Source organism: Oncorhynchus mykiss, chromosome 18, assembly GCF_013265735.2.
Source record: "Oncorhynchus mykiss isolate Arlee chromosome 18, USDA_OmykA_1.1, whole genome shotgun sequence".
In the NCBI taxonomy this organism is placed as follows: domain Eukaryota; kingdom Metazoa; phylum Chordata; class Actinopteri; order Salmoniformes; family Salmonidae; genus Oncorhynchus; species Oncorhynchus mykiss.
Window position 1 is genome coordinate 14,951,158 of NC_048582.1, and position 24,945 is coordinate 14,976,102.

At 47.7% G+C, this 24,945-nt stretch overlaps 1 protein-coding gene across 6 annotated transcripts in view; it reads left to right on the forward strand.

Annotated features, from left to right (window-relative positions):
* Positions 1-24,945, forward strand: part of LOC110495438 (tensin) — a 225,381-nt gene that overhangs the window by 43,204 nt on the left and 157,232 nt on the right. Inside the window, exon 1 of one of the 6 annotated variants that reach the window (XM_036951923.1) lies at positions 23,839-24,568. The exons of the other annotated variants lie outside the window; for them this stretch is intronic. Coding sequence (XP_036807818.1) covers positions 24,473-24,568 — 96 coding nt within the window. The 5' untranslated portion in view covers positions 23,839-24,472. Of the gene's footprint in view, positions 1-23,838; positions 24,569-24,945 lie in introns of those variants that run through there. 6 annotated transcript variants of the gene reach the window in all.

The window sequence follows — 24,945 nt, forward strand, 5'->3', positions numbered from 1 at the left end:
TGTGGAGGGAATTTGCTCCCAGCCGTCCAGTTCTCTGGGATCAGTGCAGATGAAGGAAAGGAGACGAGGAGATGAGAGGAAGGGTAAGACCATCGGGACGCAGCCTCTATCGGTCCGTTCCAGAGTTTTCTCAGCTCTGTAGCGCTGCCAAGCTCACTGCTCGGCAACCGCAGTCTAGTTAAAAGGATTAGACACGGCTTACATAAACGGCTCCCATGGCAACCACGCGCCACAGCCAGGCAACCGCGGAGGGAGGAGCCACCGCCACCTCTCATCGCGTGCCATTGGTCAGGGCATCTGTATGTCTAAGTGTTTTCTACATTTTCTGACTGTCTCTCCATACCCGCCATGTTGGAATGGGATATAAAGCACTAGATGGAAACATGGGTTTTAATACTATAGAGACCAAAGCATTGAAATCTTGAACTGCATCAACAGCCGCCGTAGGTAGCGAACGACTACCCTTTCTTTAACAAAGACTGATTCTGACCATTCCCCCCCATATATGGACTCAAAAGGTAGTACACTATGTAGGGAATAGGGTGCCATTTGGGACGCACCCCATGTTGCCATCTTAGTGGAGAGATGCACTGCCCACAGAGGTCCCAGTTCATTCAGCCCTGCTACTACGCTCCATTGTCTGACTCTGGAATGCTTCCCAAATGGAACCCTCTTCCGATTTAGTGCACTACTTTTGACCAGAGCCCATATAGGATGCCATTTGTGACGCATCCCACCATGTGTGCTGTCTATGTGTGTTTGCTGGTGCCTGCTGTCTGCTGCAGGCCTGCTACTGATAGGCTGGCTGCTTGGCGTTGATGGTTGAAGTGTGGCCCCGCTGGATGCTGGCCTTTAGAGCGCTTCATTTCCCACCACACCCTCAGGGGACGCCACATTGCTCAATGCCTTTCATGGCTGCTGCTGTGAAGGAGAGCACAGGTCTCTACGGACGTTCCCGCTCACTCTCTCTACTGCCAGTATGTCACTCTCTCTACAGCCAGTATGTCACTCTCTCTACAGCCAGTATGTCACTCTCTCTACAGCCAGTATGTCACTCTCGCTGTCTTTCTTTCTGTCGTCTCTCTCTGTTTATTGCTCCTCTCCCTGTCCTCTTTCTCTCACCATCTCCATCATGCTCCTCTTCTCTCTCTCTCTCTCTCCCACCCCCCCCTCTCTCTCTCTCTTTCTGTCGTCTCTCTGTTTATTGCTCCTCTCCCTGTCCTCTCTTTCTCTCACCATCTCCATCATGCTCCTCTTCTCTCTCTCTCTCTCACCCCCCCCCCTCTCTCTTTCTGTCATCTCTCTCTGTTTATTGCTCCTCTCCCTGTCCTCTTTCTCTCACCATCTCCATCATGCTCCTCTTCTCTCTCTCTCTCTCTCTCTCACCCCCCCCCTCTCTCTCACTCCTCCCCCCTCTCTCTCCCTCTCTCTCTCTCTCTCCCTCTCTCTCTCTCTCTCTCTCTCTCTCTATCTCTCTCTCTCTCTCTCTCTCTCTCTCTCTCTCTCTCTCTCCCTCTCTCTCTCTCTCTCCCCTCTCTCTCTTCTGTGGATCAGGATGGGGAGGTTGAAGTGGGTTTCCTTTTGTTGTCCTGTCCTGTCCTGTCGTGTCCTTGCCGTACCGTGTCCTGTCCTGTCCTGTCCTGTCCTTGCCGTACCGTGTCCTGTCCTGTCCTTGCCGTACCGTGTCCTGTCCTGTCCTGTCGTGTCCTTGCCGTACCGTGTCCTGTCCTGTCCTGTCCTGTCCTTGCCGTACCGTGTCCTGTCCTGTCCTGTCTGTCCTTGCCGTACCGTGTCCTGTCCTGTCCTTGCCGTACCGTGTCCTGTCCTGTCCTGTACTGTCCTTGCCGTACCGTGTCCTGTCCTGTCCTTGCCGTACCGTGTCCTGTCCTGTCCTTGCCGTACCGTGTCCTGTCCTGTCCTGTCCTTGCCGTACCGTGTCCTGTCCTGTCCTGTCCTTGCCGTACCGTGTCCTGTCCTGTCCTGTCTTGTCCTTGCCGTACCGTGTCCTGTCCTGTCCTGTCCTCGCCGTACCGTGTCCTGTCCTGTCCTGTCTTGTCCTTGCCGTACCGTGTCCTGTCCTGTCCTGTCCTTGCCGTACCGTGTCCTGTCCTGTCTTGTCCTTGCCGTACCGTGTCCTGTCCTGTCCTTGCCGTACCGTGTCCTGTCCTTTCCTTGCCGTACCGTGTCCTGTCCTGTCCTTTCCGTACCGTGTCCTGTCCTGTCCTTGCCGTACCGTGTCCTGTCCTGTCCTTGCCGTACCGTGTCCTGTCCTGTCCTTGCCGTACCGTGTCCTGTCCTGTCCTGTCCTGTCCTTGCCGTACCGTGTCCTGTCCTGTCCTGTCCTTGCCGTACCGTGTCCTGTCCTTGCCGTACCGTGTCCTGTCCTGTCCTTGCCGTACCGTGTCCTGTCCTGTCCTTGCCGTACCGTGTCCCGTCCTGTCCTTGCCGTACCGTGTCCTGTCCTGTCCTTGCCGTACCGTGTCCTGTCCTTGCCGTACCGTGTCCTGTCCTGTCCTTGCCGTACCGTGTCCTGTCCTGTCCTTGCCGTACCGTGTCCTGTCCTGTCCTTGCCGTACCGTGTCCTGTCCTGTCTTGTCTTGTGGTATCCAAGCCTTTCAGCCCAAAGCTACAGACAGCTTCAACACAGAAACAAAAGATGACCAATGACTTCTGGTCTGTCTGTCCTCCTTCCTCCCACCCCTCCTCCCTAACTTCCCCATTCTCCTTCCGCCTCCCTTCTCTCTCCTCCCGATGTGATGTTACCTCTCTTTCGCTTAATCTTTCTCTCTCTTTCTCTCTCTCTTTCTCTTTCTGTCTTGCGCTCTTTTTCTACCCACCCCTTCTCTCTCCTTTCTCTCTGCCTCTCAAGAGCGATAAGGAGATTTAGAGGGAAGGGCAGTACACAGCGTCCATTTCTAAATGCTCATATTTTCTCAACAGGGAGGCCTACAGGAAACGGACACTGTGGCTAACAGTTAGGTCACCAATTGGATTTACAGTTGAATGTCTGTTTCTAAACGTCATGTTAAGTTCTGACCTTCACACCAGCCTGCCAGTGACCTTGACGTGTGTTGAGGGTTCTATTTCTCTTCAGCTGTTCCATCGTCCCGTTCCCCTCCTGTCATTCTCTCCAGATCAGAATTCATGCCCTCCACACTATTCTCTATGTGGAGTGAGTACTGTGCTGTGTATTCAGTAAATATTCCAGAATCTTCCTCACGTCGCGACATGTATTGCAGTCACTCTCTGCAAAATGAATGTATTGTATATTATGTGTGAAAAGCAGTGGATACTGGGAAATGGGAACGGTGGTTTTCCATCCACTTGAATTCCGCAGGTCTGTTGTCAAGGACACGGGAAGAAGTGAGGGGATGTGTGTGATCCTCCGGGCCAGTCCTGGGAGGGGGACAGTCTAGCACAGAGCAGTGCATCTTGGTCTGGGTTAGTCCCTCTGACTCTGCCCCTCCCTGGATGATGTCCAACATAATTGCGGGGATTGCCGTTTGAACCCCCCAACCCCAATATCACACCTTTATCTCCCTTTTAACTGCTACTCTCGTTACTCTTCCCCGTCCCATAATCCTTTTCTCCTCCTCACGTTCTCTCTCTCCCTCTCTGTTGCCACACATAGTTTACACTCAGTGTAACAGAGAGGACCTCACTCAGAAGCGTCAAGTCATTGTATGTACGACAGCCCAAAAGTCCACATTGTACTTACTAGCAACACTTTTCTATACTGAATGTACATAGACAGTTAAAGCAGAACTGTCTTCCAAACCAACGAGTCTGTGGGACCCTGTCTTCATCTGTAGTTGGTTTCCAGTGATCCCTCCCTGGGATCTGACGGTCTTTTATTTGACATTTTCATTTTCATTTAGTTGTATTTATTTTTAACTAGGCAAGTCAGTTAAGAACAAATTCTTATTTACAATCACAGCCTGTTTGTGTTTCAGCCTCTGTCCTGCCTGTGTTTTAGCCTCTGTCCTGCCTGTGTTTTAGACTCTATCCTGCCTGTGTTTTAGCCTCTGTCCTGCCTGTGTTTTAGACTCTATCCTGCCTGTGTTTTAGACTCTGTCCTGCCTGTGTTTTAGACTCTGTCCTGCCTGTGTTTTAGACTCTATCCTGCCTGTGTTTTAGACTCTGTCCTGCCTGTGTTTTAGACTCTATCCTGCCTGTGTTTTAGACTCTATCCTGCCTGTGTTTTAGACTCTGTCCTGCCTGTGTTTTAGACTCTGTCCTGCCTGTGTTTTAGACTCTGTCCTGCCTGTGTTTTAGCCTCTGTCCTGCCTGTGTTTTAGCCTCTGTCCTGCCTGTGTTTTAGACTCTATCCTGCCTGTGTTTTAGACTCTATCCTGCCTGTGTTTTAGACTCTATCCTGCCTGTGTTTTAGACTCTGTCCTGCCTGTGTTTTAGCCTCTGTCCTGCCTGTGTTTTAGACTCTATCCTGCCTGTGTTTTAGACTCTATCCTGCCTGTGTTTTAGACTCTATCCTGCCTGTGTTTTAGACTCTGTCCTGCCTGTGTTTTAGACTCTGTCCTGCCTGTGTTTTAGACTCTGTCCTGCCTGTGTTTTAGACTCTGTCCTGCCTGTGTCTTAGCCTCTGTCCTGCCTGTGTCTTAGCCTCTGTCCTGCCTGTGTTTTAGACTCTGTCCTGCCTGTGTCTTAGCCTCTGTCCTGCCTGTGTTTTAGCCTCTGTCCTGTGCTCTGTGATGAATGAGTCTAATCATTCTGAGTGAGGACTTGTCTTCCTCCTATTGATTCCTAAACCCATTTAATGAATTGAGGTTCTGGGAGAATCCTGTGTAAGCACAGAGGACAGTTAGGGATAATGAAGTGGCAACGCAACACGATCCTCTTTCCGTTCAAGACGTACAGGAGGAGAGGATCGGAGGAAAACTCTCTCTCTCTTCCTCCACACGTTCACTCACTGTCGTACTGTACTTGACCGTGTGCCAGACTCGCTCTGAGACCTTGAAGTAGTTGTTCCCCTTGCTCTGTAAGGGCTGTGGCTTTTGTGGAATAATGGGTAACAACGCTTCAAGGGTGACTGTTGTCTATGTGTGCAGAGGGTCCCTGGTTCGAGGCGAGGAGAGGGATGGAAGCTATACTGTTACACGTGTAACCAATGTTCCTTCTAATTTTTTTCAGAACTGAGCAAATTTCAGGAGTGCAAACTTGAACATTGTGAAAATTCTGTGCAACTTCCGGCGCGTGTCTTTACTGTGAACAACTGAGACTGTACCCGGTTTAAGTTACAGTTCTAACAGTTGCCAAGTTGGCTACTGTGACTATTTGATCATAATGTAGGACTACCAAAGTGGCCTACCATCATAAACAATGGAGAAAATGCATCCCATAACATTTTAACATGCAAATAGCTGTTCTATCATTCAGCCTACAGTAGCAGCCAATGTGTGGTGTTCAATGTAGACCTACATTCCATGAGACGGGGCTTAACATGAACCTGTTTATCCACTCAGACCAGGAGGTGACTGAAAATGTTGTGTTTGATGCAAGAAACCACTTTACAAAATAAAATGCATTATTAAAGAGAATCAGACTAATGATGCTACCCTCTGCCTATTGGCTACTTAGCTTATTCAAGACGTACCTCAAAATACAACACTGGCACTTTAAGACATAAAAAAAGCTCTTTACTTGACTGGCTTTTCAAAGATGGCTAGAAGTGTTTGGTGCTCTTGTTGGAAGCAACCTCTCCCCCATTGTTGGCTTAATAACTCACTACCTAGCAAAGAATATGAACATACACATGCAGCCCTCTGTAGCCTAAACAGAGTCCAGTTCAAAGTGAATGGCACAGATCCATATATGGCAATGGCTATTTGCATATAGACCTACTGCAGCCCTGATTGGTTATGGCACACCGGTCTGTGTAGAGTAAGGGCCTGAGTCATGCACATCAATGCAATAGAATCCTACTCCAATGCCCTCTGCCTACAAGAAAGTTAGTTTTGCACACAATGTCTTGCTTAGTTCGTTTTGTTGTGGTATGTTAAATTGAAAGTGGCTAATATTGCGTTGATTCAATCACAGTTCCCACAGTGGTTTGAAACGTTTCTAAAGGAAAGTTCAATGAAGTTCAATCTAGTGCTTCTCTGCGCGGCCAGATATTTATTCTGCGTGGCTTGTAACTATAAGTTCTCTCCTGAGAACTGAGTCCTCCTATTGCATACCATTACTTCCTGGCAGTGCTGAAACAGAGGGTACTGTTTGAGAGCTGAGTGCTTTGGCACGGTTGGACTTCACCTTGAGATGTCCCCCTGGGCGGTGTTGTGTTTTGTAGACCACAAGGGGGTCTTTAACCTACATAGGTAGCATTAGTGGGCTAAACGTAAGTCACACTCTCAATAGCGCTCGCTACTGGAGTACAGCCAAGTCAGCAGTGTTAGTTTGGGAGCTGAGACAAGGGAGCTGGAGGCTCGGACGTAAAGGGGACAGATAGATAACTCTCTGTAGTAAGTTGCTCTGAAGCTCGTTCCCAATGAACACTGGACTGATGAGATGGTCCTGGACAGAACCTTGTTTCTTTATAGAGGACTCTGGACAGTTGCCGTGGTGACCAAGAGAACAGGGAATGTTTATTTTCATGAGGGTTTGACTAGATCACGTACGAATGCTAAAGAATAAAGAAAATAATATCTAGGTATGTTTTGTGTTGAGCATCTTATTTTTCAGATGTTCTGATTCTCACGAGTGTTTGAGCAGAATGAGTTCAGAGCTCTAACATGTTCTTTCTGAAGGATTCAGGATGTATCGATCTGTTGATTTTCACATGGAGCTCTGACATGGTCTCCTCCCTGTTGTCAGCTTGCCTGGGGTCGTTGCTGGCGAGGTATCCAGGGACAACGGCTGACTGTTTACTTCCTTTTGACCAGAAGGGCAGATGTCATTTCACTAGCTGTCCACAGCCGGCTGGAACGTAATACACTGCATCACTAAAGCAAACACACCAGAGGACATACAGTAGTAGATAGACCTACTAGACTGGCAACATTTCTGTCATCTCCCCAAAATTCCCAGGTTTTCAGAAATCCTGGTTGGAAGACTTCTGGAGTTAAGAGGGAATACGCAGGAAATCTGGAATCCTCCAACCGTAATTTTGGGACAACCTGGGATTATGGGTACATTTACCGGAATTATGCCACTCTAGTCTCACTCATTCAAACAGGGAGTGTTGCTTCTAATGAAATAATAGAGTGCAGGTCATTGGGGTGATGTGGATGCTGCTGTTGAGTTGGTGAAGTCCTGCTGTCCCCAGATTGTAGCTTATCAGCACCACTAAACTGGGCTCCCGAGTGGCGCTTTGGTCTAAGGCACTGCATCACAGTGCTTGAAGTGTCACTACAGACACCCTGGTTTAAATCCAGGCTGTATCACAACTGGCCGTGATTGGGAGTCCCATAGGGCGCCGCACAATTGGCCCAGCGTCGTCCGGGTTAGGGTTTGGCCGGTGTAGGCCGTCATTGTAAATAAGAATGTGTTCTTAACTGACTTGCCTAGTTAAATAAAGGTTCAGAAGATCCTGATCCCATTGTCTTTAACACCTGATTCAGGATCAGATCCCCGTGCCACAGTTCCATCCTAGTAATGGAACCCTTGTCCGCTGTGTGTAGTTCCCTAACTTTCTTTCTCTTCTGTGACATCATTGTTGTTGGCATATCCTTGTTTACCTCATTCCGTGGCGGGTTTCGTGGGTTGGGGGATGTAGTTGACACTCCAGGCTAGCCCTGTTTCCCTTGGCAGCTGTCCTTGTGAGTCAGCCCTCATAGACCTCCATACTAAATACACCCAGTGCTCTGCTGTCCATAGACATGCTCAGCTCCCACTAATGACAGACCTGCCATGACTGTCTGAGTGACTCACTACTGGGCCAGGCAGGACACTTGTGCAGCTTTTAGCATTTCCCCAAAATATATATATACAGTATACATATTTATATACAGTATACATATTTGTATACATATTTATATACAGTATACATATTTATATACAGTATACATATTTATATACAGTATATATATTTATATACAGTATACATATTTATATGCAGTATACATATATATATATATACAGTATACATATTTATATACAGTGTACATATTTATATACAGTATACATATTTATATACAGTATACATATTTATATACAGTGTACATATTTATATACAGTATACATATTTATATACAGTATACATATTTATATATATACAGTATACATATTTATATACAGTGTACATATTTATATACAGTATACATATTTATATACAGTATACATATTTATATACAGTATACATATTTATATATATACAGTATACATATTTATATACAGTATACATATTTATATACAGTATACATATTTATATATATACAGTATACATATTTATATACAGTATACATATTTATATACAGTATACATATTTATATACAGTATACATATTTATATATATACAGTATACATATTTATATACAGTATACATATTTATATACAGTGTACATATTTATATACAGTATACATATTTATATACAGTATACATATATATATACAGTATACATATATATATACAGTATACATATTTATATACAGTATACATATTTATATACAGTATACATATTTATATACAGTATACATATTTATATACAGTATACATATATATATACAGTATACATGTTTTTTTTGTTATTTGATTTATAATCCCATTTATGGAAATGTATATTTTTCTTGGGGGAGGATTTCCCAAGACGGCAAACGGCGAAGATCCTCATTATAATAAGGAGGGCCATAAAAATGCAGACTACAAATAGACTAGACGATGTAAATGATCTGTTCTAGATGACGCAGCAGCCTCAGCGGCCAGGATTAGCTGATCACAGCTGAACACCTTAAAGCATCGTAGTTTAATAGACTTGCCCATTCATTGATCAAGGGGCGGGGGCGGGGGGGGGGGGGGGGGTTGTCAGAGGAAGTGTGGGGGGGGGGGGGGTCACTTTTGTCCCCCATGCAGGTCCTGTTCGATTCAGAATAATGAAGAGGGACATAATGTGGTTATTATGGTTCCCTTGCCCTTGAGTATCGTTAAGGGGGAGTAGAGTTGCCTGACGACTCTTCCACGGTTCTATGTTTGCTACGTCAGTCTGAGACGGCCGTCGTTGAAGTTGTTCGTTGTGACGTCAAAATGATGGGTGATGCACGAAACAAAGTCATCAGTGATTGGATCATCTCTAACCAATCAGAGTATCAAAGCCAATGACACATTTTCGAAACTGCGTTTTAACCACGTGTGTTCTGGCTTTGGCCCAACCCAGAGGTTTCTGGGACCAATCAGAACAGTTAGATTGTGTTTGCGCTCTAGAAATCATCTGGGAGAAGAAACTAACGTTTGTGTGCATGGTGTAACGTTTAGCTGGGAAAGGGAATAGAGGGCTTTGGTTGGAGTGTGGTGTTGATGTGTGTGTGGTGAGGGCAGAGAGAGAGGAGGGAGATTGTGGAAAAGGTGACAAGAGAGGAAAAGAAAGGAGAGGGACAAGGACTGAGACAAGTAGAATAAGGAGAAAAAGGAGAAAGGGATGGGGATCTCAGAGAAGTAGGGGGTGAGAGAGGTAGTGGGAGAGAGGTAGGGGGATCTCAGAGAAGTAGGGGGTGAGAGAGGTAGTGGGAGAGAGGTAGGGGGAGAGAGGGATGGGATCTCAGAGAAGTAGGGGGAGAGAGGGATGGGGATCTCAGAGAAGTAGGGGGAGAGAGAGGTAGTGGGAGAGAGGTAGGGGGAGAGAGGGATGGGATCTCAGAGAAGTAGGGGGAGAGAGGGATGGGGATCTCAGAGAAGTAGGGGGAGAGAGGGATGGGGATCCCAGAGAAGTAGGGGAGAGAGGGATGGGGATCTCAGAGAAGTAGGGGGAGAGGGATGGGGATCTCAGAGAAGTAGGGGGAGAGAGGTAGTGGGAGAGAGGGATGGGGATCTCAGAGAAGTAGGGGGAGAGAGGGATGGGGATCTCAGAGAAGTAGGGGGAGAGAGAGGTAGTGGGAGAGAGGTAGGGGGAGAGAGGGATGGGATCTCAGAGAAGTAGGGGGAGAGAGGGATGGGGATCTCAGAGAAGTAGGGGGAGAGAGAGGTAGTGGGAGAGAGGTAGGGGGAGAGAGGGATGGGATCTCAGAGAAGTAGGGGGAGAGAGGGATGGGGATCTCAGAGAAGTAGGGGGAGAGAGGGATGGGGATCCCAGAGAAGTAGGGGGAGAGAGGTAGTGGGAGAGAGGGATGGGGATCTCAGAGAAGTAAGGGGAGAGAGGGATGGGGATCTCAGAGAAGTAGGGGGAGAGAGGGATGGGGATCTCAGAGAAGTAGGGGGAGAGAGGGATGGGGATCTCAGAGAAGTAGGGGGAGAGAGGGATGGGGATCTCAGAGAAGTAGGGGGAGAGAGAGGTAGTGGGAGAGAGGTAGGGGGATCTCAGAGAAGTAGGGGGAGAGAGGGATGGGGATCTCAGAGAAGTAGGGGGAGAAAGAGATAGTGGGAGATAGGTAGGGGGATCTCAGAGAAGTAGGGGGAGAGAGAGGTAGTGGGAGAGAGGTATTGGGATCTCAGAGAAGTAGGGGAGAGAGAGGTAGTGGGAGAGAGAGGTAGGGGGAGAGAGATGTAGGAGGAGAGAAGTGTAGGAGGAGAGAGGTAGGGGAGAGAGATGTAGGAGAGAGGTAGTAGAGAGAGATGTAGGGGGAGAGAGATGTAGAGGGAGAGAGAGATGTAGGGGGAGAGAGAGATGTAGGGGCCGAGAGATGTAGGGGCAGAGAGATGTAAGGGGAGAGAGATGTAGGGGCAGAGAGGTAGGGGGAGAGATGTAGGGGGAGAGCAGTAGGGGGAGAGAGAGATGTAGGGGGAGAGAGAGATGTAGGGGAGAGAGATGTAGGGAGAGAGAGAGAGTTGTAGGGAGAGAGAGATTTAGGGAGAGAGACAGGTAGGGGGAGAGAGATGTAGGGGGAGATAGATATAAAGGGAGAGAGATGTGGGGGGAGAGAGAGGTAGGGGGGAGAGGTAGGGGGAGAGAGTTATGGGAGATAGATGTAAGGGGAGAGAGAGATGTAGAGGGAGAGAGATGTAAGGGGAGAGAGAGATGTAGGGGGGAGAGGTATGGTAGATAGATGTAAGGGGAGAGATGTAGGGGGAGAGAGAGGTAAGTGGAGAGATGTATAGGGAGAGAGACATGCAGGGGGAGAGAGAGGTAGGGGAGAGAGATGTAGAGGGAGAGAGATGTAGGGGGAGAGATGTAGGCGGAGAGAGAGGTAGTGGGAGAGAGGTAGGGGGATCTCAGAGAAGTAGGTGGAGAGAGAGGTAGTGGGAGAGGGGTAGGGGGATCTCAGAGAAGTAGGAGGAGAGAGAGGTAGTGGGAGAGAGGTAGGAGGATCTCAGAGAAGTAGGGGGAGAGAGAGGTAGTGGGAGAGAGGTATGGGGATCTCAGAGAAGTAGGGGGAGTGAGAGGTAGTGGGAGAGAGTTAGGGGGATCTCAGAGAAGTAGGGGGAGAGAGAGGTAGTGGAAGAGAGGTAGGGGGATCTCAGAGAAGTAGGGGGAGAGAGGTAGTGAGAGAGAGGTAGGGGGATCTCAGAGAAGTAGGCTGAGTTAGAGGTAGTGGGAGAGAGGGATGGGGATCTCAGAGAAGTAGGGGGAGAGAGAGGTAGTGGAAGAGAGGTACGGGGATCTCAGAGAAGTAGGTGGAGAGAGAGGTAGTGGGAGAGAGGTAGGGGCATCTCAGAGAAGTAGGGGGAGAAAGAGATAGTGGGAGAGAGGTAGGGGGATCTCAGAGAAGTAGGGGGAGAGAGAGGTAGTGGAAGAGAGGTAGGGGGATCTCAGAGAAGTAGGGGGAGAAAGAGATAGTGGGAGAGAGGTAGGGGGATCTCAGAGAAGTAGGGGGAGAGAGAGGTAGTGGGAGAGAGAGGTAGGGGGAGAGAGATGTAAGAGGAGAGAAGTGTAGGAGGAGAGAGGTAGGGGAGAGAGTGGTAGGGGGAGAGATGTAGGGGGAGAGTGGTAGGGGGAGAGAGATGTAGGGGGAGAGAGAGATGTAGGGGGAGAGAGAGATGTAGGGGGAGAGAGAGATGTAGGGGGAGAGAGAGATGTAGGGGGAGAGAGAGATGAAGGGGAGAGAGATGTAGGGGGAGAGAGATGTAGGGAGAGAGAGAGAGTTGTAGGGAGAGAGAGATTTAGGGTGAGAGAGAGGTAGGGGGAGAGAGATGTAGGGGGAGATAGATGTAGGGGGAGAGAGTTATGGGAGATAGATGTAAGGGGAGAGAGAGATGTAGGGGGAGAGAGATGTAAGGGGAGAGAGATGTAGGGGGAGAGAAGTAGAGGGAGAGAGGGGTAGGGGGAGAGATATATAAGGGGAGAGAGATGTAGAGGGAGAGAGATGTAGGGAGAGAGAGACATGCAGGGGGAGAGAGAGGTAGGGGAGAGAGATGTAGGGGGAGATGTAGGAGGAGAGAGAGATTTAGGGGGAGAGAGTTAGGGGAGAGAGAGATGTAGGGGGAGAGAGATGTAGGGGGAGAAAGATGTAGGGGGAGAGAGATGTAGGGGAGAGAGATGTAGGGGGAGAGAGATGTAGGAGGAGAGAGAGATTTAGGGGGGGAGAGTTAGGGGAGAGAGAGATGTAGGGGGAGAGAGATGTAGGGGGAGAGAGATGCAAGGGGAGAGAGATGTAAGGGGAGAGAGATGTAGGGGGATAGAGATGTAGAAGGAGAGAGATGTAGGGAGAGAGATGTAGGGAGAGAGTTGTAGGGGGAGAGAGAGAGATGCAGGGGAGAGAGTTAGGGGGATCTGAGAGAGGTAGGGGAGAGAGATATAGGGGGAGTGAGATGTAGGGGGATCTGAGAGAGGTAGAGGGAGAGAGGTAGGGGAGATAGATGTGGGGGAGAGAGATGTAGTGGGAGAGAGTTGTAGGAGGAGAGAGGTAGAGGGAGAGAGAGATGTAGAGGGAGATACATGTAAGGGGAGAGAGAGATTTAGGGGGAGAGAGATTTAGGGGGAGAGAGATTTAGGGGGAGAGATAGGGTAGATACATTGCCTTGTGAAAGTATTCGGCCCCCTTGAACTTTGCGACCTTTTGCCACATTTCAGGCTTCAAACATAAAGATATAAAACTGTATTTTTTTGTGAAGAATCAACAACAAGTAGGACACAATCATGAAGTGGAACGACATTTATTGGATATTTCAAACTTTTTTAACAAATCAAAAACTGAAAAATTGGGCGTGCAAAATTATTCAGCCCCCTTAAGTTAATACTTTGTAGCGCCACCTTTTGCTGCGATTACAGCTGTAAGTCGCTTGGGGTATGTCTCTATCAGTTTTGCACATCAAGAGACAGAAAATTTTTCCCATTCCTCCTTGCAAAACAGCTCGAGCTCAGTGAGGTTGGATGGAGAGCATTTGTGAACAGCAGTTTTCAGTTCTTTCCACAGATTCTCGATTGGATTCAGGTCTGGACTTTGACTTGGCCATTCTAACACCTGGATATGTTTATTTTTGAACCATTCCATTGTAGATTTTGCTTTATGTTTTGGATCATTGTCTTGTTGGAAGACAAATCTAAAGGCCAGATTTGTGCAATATACGACTGATTGTTGTCCTATGGACAGAGTCTCCCACCTCAGCTGTAGATCTCTGCAGTTCATCCAGAGTGATCATGGGCCTCTTGGCTGCATCTCTGATCAGTCTTCTCCTTGTATGAGCTGAAAGTTTAGAGGGACGGCCAGGTCTTGGTAGATTTGCAGTGGTCTGATACTCCTTCCATTTCAATATTATCGCTTGCACGGTGCTCCTTGGGATGTTTAAAGCTTGGGAAATCTTTTTGTATCCAAATCCGGCTTTAAACTTCTTCACAACAGTATCTCGGGCCTGCCTGGTGTGTTCCTTGTTCTTCATGATGCTCTCTGCGCTTTTAACGGACCTCTGAGACTATCACAGTGCAGGTGCATTTATAATGAGTCTTGATTACACACAGGTGGATTGTATTTATCATCATTAGTCATTTAGGTCAACATTGGATCATTCAGAGATCCTCACTGAACTTCTGGAGAGAGTTTGCTGCACTGAAAGTAAAGGGGCTGAATTATTTTGCACGCCCAATTTTTCAGTTTTTGATTTGTTAAAAAAGTTTGAAATATCCAATAAATGTCGTTCCACTTCATGATTGTGTCCCACTTGTTGTTGATTCTTCACAAAAAAATACAGTTTTAAATCTTTATGTTTGAAGCCTGAAATGTGGCAAAAGGTCGCAAAGTTCAAGGTGGCCGAATACTTTCGCAAGGCACTGTAGATGTAAGGGGGTGAGAGAGGTAGGGAGGTAGGGAGAGAGATGTAGGGAGAGAGATGTAGGGGGAGAGAGGGGTAGGGGGAGAAAGATGTAAGGGGAGAGAGATGTAGAGGGAGAGAGGTAGGGAGAGAGATGTAGGGAGAGAGATGTAGGGGGAGAGAGAGATGTAGGGGGAGAAAGATGTAAGGTGAGAGAGAGATGTAGGGGGAGAGAGATGTAGGGGGAGAGGTAGGGTCGATAGATGTAAGGGGGAGAGAGATGTAGGGGGAGAGAGATGTAGGGGTAGAGAGAGGTAAGTGGAGATAGGTAGAGGGAGAGAGGGGTAGGGGGAGAAAGATGTAAGGGGAGAGAGAGATTCAGGGGGAGAGAGATTTAGGGGGAGAGAGGTAGGGGGAGAGAGTTGAAGGGGGGAGAGGTAGGGTAGATAGATGTAAGGGGGAGAGATATGTAGGGGGAGAGAGTTAGGGGGAGATAAATGTAAGGGGAGAGAGAGATTTAGGGGGAGAGAGATTTAGGGGGAGAGAGATTTAGGGGGAGAGAGGTAGGGTGAGAGAGTTGTAGGGGGGAGAGGTAGGGTAGATAGATGTAAGGGGGAGAGAGATGTAGGGGGAGAGAGATGTAGGGGTAGAGAGAGGTAAGTGGATATAGGTAGAGGGAGAGAGGGGTAGGGGGAGAAAGATGTAAGGGGAGAGAGATGTAGAGGGAGAGAGGTAGGGAGAGAGTTGTAGGGAGAGAGATGTAGGGGAGAGAGAGATGTATGGGGAGAGAGAGGTAGGGGAGAGAGATGTAGGGGGAGAGGGGTGTAGGAAGAGAGAGATTCAGGGGGAGAGAGATGTAGGGGGAGAGAGATTTAGGGGGAGAGAGAGATAGGGGGAGAGAGATGCAGGGGGAGAGGGAGGTAGGGGAGAGAGGTAGAGAGAGAGAGAGATGGACAGGTGGTGGTGTTGAGTCATGATGTGTGTGTGATAGCACCTGATCTCGGTCTGCTCCGCTGAACACATGCTAATGTGGTCTACCCCTGCACAGACAAAACCTGCAGTAGCCCCTGCTATAGCCACCCTACAGCACCACTCACAGCCTGCCACTGGCTGTCACGCCTGTCAATCAATCATCCCAACATATCAGTGCATTCGTCAGGCTTGTCAACAGTAGCGGTTGCCCGCAATGCCTCCTGTCGGTTGCTCGGCAGTTGGTCATCTCACTGTCAGGAACTGACTTGATGAAGTGGCCCCTATATACTGATTTAGGGATAGAATTTGGGTTGGCTAAACTAATCCTAGATCAGTTCAGCCTAAGTGCTATTTCCACACAGATCAATACTAATAGACTTCAAATTAGACTTAGGGAACAGAGGTTCAATGAAAGGAATTTATTTCGTTAAAAAAACTATAATTCATATTGTTTGTAACTCTAGTTTGCTTAAGTTTCTTGCTTGACTTGTTAAGTTGGAAACTACAGTAGGCCTATAGTTGTATTCTGCATGTGTGGTCCACTGTAGCAGTCTTTGAAATCAGAGAAGGGCTGCCAGTCTCTATCTTCTATGTAGAGAGAAAGTGGCCATGGTAGCTATACATTCTACAGTAGAAGCATAGTAGACCCTGTTTTTGGCTGCTTCCTCCCTCCTGCCTGTCTCTCTGGGTTCTGTGTGTCGGCCGTCCGGACCCGGAGGGAGAGCCAGCGTGACAGGCCAGTCAATATCAGTCTGCAGTGATTATGGGAGTCTCTTATTGCTAATGAGCAGCTTAGTCCACAGCGGATACCCTGCCAACACCCTGGGAAACATGCCCTATACTGTAGTATAGTAGACAACATATTTATACTGTAGTATAGTAGACAACATATTTATACTGTAGTATAGTACACAACATATATATACTGTAGTATAGTACACAACATATTTATACTGTAGTATAGTAGACAACATATTTATACTGTAGTATAGTACACAGCATATTTATACTGTAGTATAGTACACAACATATTTATACTGTAGTATAGTAGACAACATATTTATACTGTAGTATAGTACACAACATATTTATACTGTAGTATAGTACACAACATATTTATGCTGTAGTATAGTACACAACATATTGATACTGTAGTATAGTACACAACATATTTATACTTTAGTATAGTAGACAACATATTTATACTCTAGTATAGTACACAACATATTTATACTGTAGTATAGTACACAACATATGTATACTGTAGTATAGTACACAACATATTTATACTGTAATATAGTACACAACCTATTTATACTGTAGTATAGTACACAACATATTTATACTGTAGTATAGTAGACAACATATTTATACTGTAGTATAGTACACAACATATTTATACTCTAGTATAGTACACAACATATTTATACTGTAGTATAGTACACATCATATTTATACTGTAGTATAGTAGACAACAGGTACATATTGTGGTATAGTGGTCAACACATTTATACTGTAGTATAGTACACAACATATTTATACTGTAGTATAGTAGACAACATATTTATAATGTAGTATAGTACACAACACATGTATAATATAGTATAGTACACAACATATGTATAATGTAGTATAGTACACAACACATTTATACTGTAGTACACTGCTATCTAGAACCTACAATAGTTATTTTGTCACACACCACCCTGGTGTGATTTGGGGTGGAAACTCTATGTTGTGTATTTCTATGTTGGCCTGAAATGGTTCCCAATCAGAGACAGCTGTTTATTGTTATCTCTGATTGGGGATCATATTTAGGCAGCCCTTTTCCCCACTTTCTGGTGTGGGATCTTGACTATGTTTAGTTGCCTGTCTGCACTAATTTGTATAGCTTCACGTTTCGTTTGTTGGTTTTGTTGTTTTAGTTGTTTTTGGTAAGTGTTTCATTCATTAAAGAGAATGTACGCATACCACGTTGCGCCTTTGTCTCGCTCATACGACGATCGTAACAGAAGATCCCACCAAAAATGGACCAAGCAGCGTGTACAGGAGGAGTGGACTTGGGAGGAATATCCTGGATGGTAAAGGACGCTGGACGCAGGCCAGGGAGTATCGCCGTCCTAAGGAGGAGATAGAGGCAGCGAAAGCGGAACGGCGACGATACGAGGAGATAGCTCGAGAGGAAACCCCAAGACATTTTTTGGGGGGTGGGGGGGGGGGGGGGACATGGAGACAGTCAGGAAGTCGAGTGAGGAGCTCGATGCAAGATTCCGGAGGGAGGTGCTGGCATTGAGAGTGCTGCAGATCAGGCGTGCTGAGATGCGTGTCATCAGCCCGGTGCCACCTGTACCGGTCCCACGCATCAGGTCTCCAGTGTGCCTTCACAGCCCAGTGCGTCCTGTGCCAGCTTCCCGCACTTGCCGGGCTGGAGTGAGCATCCAGTCAGGAAGGGTTGTGCCAGCTCTGCGCTATAGACCTCCAGTGCACCTCCACAGTCCAGTGTGTCCTGTGCCTTTTCCCCACACCCGCCCTGAGATGCGTGTCCTCAGCCCGGTGCCACCTGTACCGGTCCCACGCATCAGGTCTCCAGTGCGCCTCCATAGTCCAGTAGGTCCTGTGCCTTTTCCCCACTCCCGCCCTGAGATGCGTGTCATCAGCCCGGTGCCACCTGTACTGGTCCCACGCATCAGGTCTCCAGTGCGCCTCCACAGTCCAGAGCTTCCGGCGACAGTTCCCAGTCCGGAACCTCCGAAGACGGTCCACAGTCCGGAACCTCCAAAGACGGTCCACAGTCCGAAACCTCCAAAGACGGTCCACAGTCCGGAACCTCCAAAGACGGTCCACAGTCCGGAACCTCCAACGACGGTCCACAGTCCGGAACCTCCAACGACGGTCCACAGTCCGGAACCTCCAGCGACGGTCCCCAGTCCGGAGCCTCCAGTGATGGTCCCCAGTCCGGGGCCTCCAGCAACGAGCTGCAGTCCAGAGTCTTCAGCGATGAGCTGCAGTCCAGAGCCTCCAGCGACGGTCCCCAGTCCGGAGCCTCCAGTGATGGTCCCCAGTCCGGGGCCTCCAGCAACGAGCTGCAGTCCAGAGTCTTCAGCGATGAGCTGCAGTCCAGAGTCTTCAGCGATGAGCTGCAGTCCAGAGCCTCCAGCGACGGTCCCCAGTCCGGAGCCTCCAGTGATGGTCCCCAGTCCGGGGCCTCCAGCAACGAGCTGCAGTCCAGAGTCTTCAGCGATGAGCTGCAGTCCAGAGCCTCCAGCGATGAGCTGCAGTCCAGAGCCTCCAGCAACGAGCTGCAGTCCAGAGTCTTCAGCGATGAGCTGCAGTCCAGAGCCTCCAGCGATGAGCTGCAGTCCAGAGTCTTCAGCGATGAGCTGCAGTCCAGAGTCTTCAGCGATGAGCTGCAGTCCAGAGTCTTCAGCGATGAGCTGCAGTCCAGAGTCTTCAGCGACGAGCTGCAGTCCAGAGTCTTCAGCGATGAGCTGCAGTCCAGAGCCTCCAGCGATGAGCTGCAGTCCAGAGTCTTCAGCGATGAGCTGCAGTCCAGAGTCTTCAGCGATGAGCTGCAGTCCAGAGTCTTCAGCGATGAGCTGCAGTCCAGAGTCTTCAGCGACGAGCTGCAGTCCAGAGTCTTCAGCGATGAGCTGCAGTCCAGAGCCTCCAGCGATGAGCTGCAGTCCAGAGTCTTCAGCGACGAGCTGCAGTCCAGAGTCTTCAGCGATGAGCTGCAGTCCAGAGTCTTCAGCGATGAGCTGCAGTCCAGAGTCTTCAGCGATGAGCTGCAGTCCAGAGTCTTCAGCGATGAGCTGCAGTCCAGAGCCTCCAGCGGTGGTTCCCAGTTCTGAGCCCTCGGCGATGATCCACGGTCCGGTTCCTCCGGCAACGATCCACGGTCCGGTTCCAAAGAAGCGGAGGGATCAGTGAAGGGAGCGGGGTCTACGCCCCAAACCGGAGCCGCCACCGAGGGTAGATGCCCACCACGACCCTCCCCTATAGGGTCAGGTTTGCGGCCGGGAGGGGGTACTGTCACGCCCTGACCTTAGTGAGCTGTTTTATTTCTCTATTTGGTTAGGTCAGGGTGGGATTTGGGGTGGGCATTCTATGTTGTGTATTTCTATGTTGGCCTGATATGGTTCCCAATCAGAGACAGCTGTTTATCATTGTCTCTGTTTGGGGATCATATTTAGGCAGCCCTTTTTCCCACTTTCTGGTGTGGGATCTTGACTATGTTTAGTTGCCTGTCTGCACTAATTTGTATAGCTTCACGGTTCGTTCGTTGGTTTTGTTGTTTTTGTTAAGCGTTTCATTCATTAAAAGAGAATATGTGAATACCACGCTGCGCCTTGGTCTCACTCGTATGACATATTTGGGTGTCCCCATAGGAGTCCCCATAGGAGTACCCCTTGAATAATAGTTTTTCGTTCCAGGTAGAACCTTTTTGGGTTCCATGAAGAACCCTTTCCACAGAGGGTTCTACATGGAACCCAAAAGGGTTCTCCCTGAAACCAAAAAGGGTTCTCCTTTGGGGACAACCAAAGAACCCTATTGGAACCCTTTTTTCTAATAGTGTATAGTACAGAATTTATTTCTACTGTAGAATAGTGCATGAATTATGTATGAAGTATTGCTATCATGATGTATGTACACCATATCTAAACTGCATTCAGACACCTTATTTTGGTACATCATATCCACACTCCATAGTCTGTTGTTTTGAATGGAATGAACAAAGAAATTGTGTTATGAAGGAAGTTATTAGGGGTTCAAGCAGCGTAGCTGGTGAAACCCTGTTGTATTTCTTGGCATTCATTATTATGTTCCTTCTTCTGACAATTTGGTGAAAGAAATTGATGATATGGTAAGGCCCAGGAGGGTGCAACTTTGCATGATGGTAAAGGCCCATGTGCCACACTCTCTCATGGAATGTCATGGAAATTAGCCACACGGTGGAGCAATAACAAGCCATTCAAAATGAAAAGGTTTTAAATGTTATGCCCCTCACCCCATTGGACCTAAAGTCCTGAAATTCGGGACATAGGTCCCTATCCTCACAGGGAACACATTAAGCTCAAGGACCCATAAGGTCTGCCATGATGGATTTTCCATCATTTAGAATTTGTGGACAAAAAAAACTTGATATATGGCATCTACAGACCAAGGTCTCTTAACCCTATGTTTTACAGACTATTATGTCAAACAATATGGCATCTACAGACCAAGGTCTCTTAACGTTATGTTTTACAGACTATTATGTCAAACAATATGGCATCTACAGTCCAAGGTCTCTTAACGTTATGTTTTACAGACTATTATGTCAAACAATATGGCATCTACAGACCAAGGTCTCTTAACGTTATGTTTTACAGACTATTATGTCAAACAATATGGCATCTACAGTCCAAGGTCTCTTAACCCTATGTTTTACAGACTATTATGTCAAACAATATGGCATCTACAGACCAAGGTCTCTTAACGTTATGTTTTACAGACTATTATGTCAAACAATATGGCATCTACAGTCCAAGGTCTCTTAACGTTATGTTTTACAGACTATTATGTCAAACAATATGGCATCTACAGACCAAGGTCTCTTAACGTTATGTTTTACAGACTATTATGTCAAACAATATGGCATCTACAGTCCAAGGTCTCTTAACCCTATGTTTTACAGACTATTATGTCAAACAATATGGCATCTACAGTCCAAGGTCTCTTAACCCTATGTTTTACAGACTATTATGTCAAACAATATGGCATCTACAGTCCAAGGTCTCTTAACGTTATGTTTTACAGACTATTATGTCAAACAATATGGCATCTACAGACCAAGGTCTCTTAACCCTATGTTTTACAGACTATTATGTCAAACAATATGGCATCTACAGACCAATAAACTTTCATGTGGGTGTGGTCTGACAAATAAATGCATATAAATCAGACCAGGATATAGTATTTTCGACCACACGGTGGCGCAATAACGGGCACATGATTATATCTCTTGACCGGTTTGACTCAGTGATGAAATTTGGCACACATGCTCAGGGATATGAGTCTAGCTAAGCTATAAAGTACGGTTCAGTTTGGCCACATAGTAGCGCTGTTGGACCAGAAAAAACATAGATGCTATATACCAATCGGTCCAGTGGTTCTGGAGAAAAAAACGTTTAAAGTAGTCACCATCATTAAAAATGGTCCAAAACACATCAAAAGCAGGTTGGATGTTGAGCACGCGCGTCAATTTGTCCTGATGGTGGCGCTATGGGGCCAAAGCTTATGCAGCTATATTTATTAGTGATATTATTGCTAACAAAAAGGTGATATATGTACACTATATAACTATGCACTGTGTTCTGACATACACACCATATCTGATTACTATATACTGTTTCCATAAACCATGATTCTGATAAGTACAGTGTACCATGTACGTAGTAGCACTGTTGTAGTGATTGTTTTATAGCGTAATTATTCAAGTCTAAGTAAAGAATGGATTTTTACCCCTCTGCTGTGAGACATGTGATCACATGTCATATTCATAGGCTTGAAAGGCAGTGGAGGTATGATAGTGTTACTCTCTCTATATATGTCAGTGGAATAATCAGTGTGATTGCCACAGCATTTTCTGGCGGCCTAGAATACACTCTTATTGTGCTGTATTTGTATTATTGAGGAATACACTGGTCCCCCCCGTCTCTCTCTCACACACACTCTCACTCTCTGCTTTGATGTATTGTGATTACGCTGGGCTGGAGTAGTGATGACTGCCTGCGCTGGTGGGAAAGAGAGAGGGTGAGAGAGAAGGAGAGAGAGAGGGATGGGGAGAGAGAGAGAGAGAGAGAGAGAGAGAGAGAGAGAGCGAGAGAGAGAGAGAGAGAGAGAAAGGGAAGGAGAGTAGGAGAGAGAGGGAGAGACAGAGAGAGACGGGAGGGAGAGAGAGAGAGAGAGAGAGAGAGAGAGAGAGAGAGAGAGAGAGAGAGAGAGGGAAGGAAGGAAGGAAGGAAGGAAGGAAGGAAGGAAGGAAGGAAGGAAGGAAGGAAGGAAGGAAGGAAGGAAGGAAGGAAGGAAGGAGAGTGTGGGAGAGGGAGAAGGAAGGAGAAAGAGAATGAGAGAGAGAGAGAGAGAGAGCGAGAGAGAGAGAGAGAGAGAGAGAAAGGGAAGGAGAGTAGGAGAGAGAGGGAGAGACCGAGAGAGACGGGGAGGGAGAGAGAGAGAGAGAGAGAGAGAAGGAAGGAAGGAGTGTGGGAGAGGGAGAAGGAAGGAGAATGAGAGAGAGGAGAGGAGAGTGAGATAGAGAGAGGGAGGGGTGTAAGCAGCACAGAAAAGCGTTCCGCAGTGAAAATGTTCTCCCAGTGAAGCGTAGAGAGACTGCAGCAGAGTGAACGGGGCTGTGCAGCACCTGCAGTTGCTCTCTCTCTGTGTGTGTGTGTGTGTGTGTGTGTGTGTGTGTGTGTGTGTGTATGGGTGTGCGCAAATGTGTGTGATAATCGCTCAGGACACACTGATTCAACACTCCCTCCTTCCCAGCACCTCTCTCTCTCTCTCTTGTCTCTCTCCCCTCTGCTCCCTTGCTCTCTCGCTCTCTCCCTCGACCCAATTCTCCACACACACTACAATCATCTTACCATGTGCCTGCCTTGTAACGGCTTTTCACCGTGACGGATGTTTGTGTGTGTGTGTGTGCCCACCATTTGTCTGCTCTGTATTCTCCAACACTCTCTCTCTTTCTCTCCTTTCTGTCTCTCTCAGTCTCTCAGCCTCTCTCTCTCTCTCTCTCTCTCTCTCTCTCTCTCTTTCTATGTTTGTGCTCTGCATTCCTCTTCCCTTCTTCATCTTCTCTTATTACTCACTTATCATCTCTCACTTATCATCTCTGATTGCTCTCTCTTTCTCTTGCCGTATCTCTCTCTCTCTCTCTCTCTGTCTCTCTCTGTCTCTCTCTCTCTGTCTCTCTTTCTCTCTGTCTCTCAGTCTCTCTCTCTCGCTCTGTCTATCTCTCTCTCTCTCTGTCTCTCTTTCTCTCTGTCTCTCAGTCTCTCTCTCTCTCTCTCTCTCTTGCTCTGTCTATCTCGCTCTCTCAATTCAATTAAATTCAATTACATTTAAAATTAATTTGCTTTATTGGCATAACGTAACAATGTACATATTGCTAAAGCTTACTTTGGAGATTTACAATATTAACATCATTAATAATAATAATCAATACTGTCAACGGGACAACAGTAACTACAATAACCAAGTCTCTCTCTCTCTCAATCTCTCTCTTTCTTAACCACACGCACATGCTACCTCCCCCTCCATGATTCTTTATCACTGTTATTGTGTCTCTTTCTTAACCTCACACACAAACCAATGCACGCAAGCACACACGCATACAGTAACCTCCACAAACACATTCTCTCTCTCTTATTTCTCCCGCTTTTTGTCTCTCTCCATACCGTTCTGTACCCAATCCTCCCTCCCTTCTGCCTCTCCTCTCTTTTACTCCTCCCTCTCCCTCCCTCGCTCCCCCTCCTCCCTCCCCGGGCTGGCTGAGTAAGTGCTGCAGCATCCTCACAGCGGAGTGTGTATGTGAGAGGAGTGTGTGAGTGGTTAACATCGGGGATCTTGAACCAGAGGGGTTCCGTGTGAAGAGAAGGGCTCTTCTGTGCGTGTGCTTGCCGTGTGTGTGTGTGTGTGAGTGTGTGCGTTATCTCGATCTATGCGTGCAAGCAAGTGAGCGTGTGTGTGACGACGCTGTCCTCGTTCTGCACCGACCGGACCCTCTCTCGCTCATCTCATCATGCAGCCGGCTGTGCTCATCTCACCGCTGTGACGACTGAGTGTCTAGACCAGGCTCTGGAGACTGAGAGAGAGAGACAGGCAGAGAGACCGACACACAGACAGACAGGTGGACAGACAGTTGGTGGCGTGTGATGCTTTGATTTCCTAGTGGAATAGAAGGGTCTCCTCTGCATGGGACACTGTTGTAAGCCCTCATTAAGTTAACGAATTGGAGACAGACAGACAGACAGACAGCTCTCCGGTCGACTCGAAGGACCACCTCTCTTTCTGGCGTTTGGGATGCGCTGCTTCTGGGTGGACTAGGAGAAAGGTCTCCTCTCTTTCTTCCTCTCTCCTCCTCCTCTCCTGTCTTCCACGAGAGAGCGCTCAGTGAGGATCTGATCCTGGAGTGTAGAGAGAGACAGAGGGCCTGACGGGACGCGAGGCAGCATGGCTCGTCTCAACTGGTGCCTGGCCGCTGTCATCAGCTGGGGCAAGTTCCTCTTTTCCTGCTTCTTCCCCCTACGGGGGGCCAAGAAAGACAAGGTAAGCCCGCACAATGAGTGGGACTGGGAGGGGGTCAGAGACGGGGACTGGGAGGGGAACTGGGAGGGGGTCAGAGAGGGGAACTGGGAGGGGGTCAGAGACGGGGACTGGGAGGGGAACTGGGAGGGGGTCAGAGAGGGGAACTGGGAGGGGGTCAGAGAGGGGGACTGGGAGGGGGTCAGAGAGGGGGACTGGGAGGGGAACTGGGAGGTGGTCAGAAAGGGGGACTGGGAGGGTGTTGGAAAGGGGGAGAAGACGGAACAATGTACAATGGAATCATGGAACCACATTTTTTATTTTATTATTTACACTTTACTTCGTCTGTTTCTTCATTTATTGCTTTTCATTGAGATCAGAACCTGCTTACCAGAGAGATA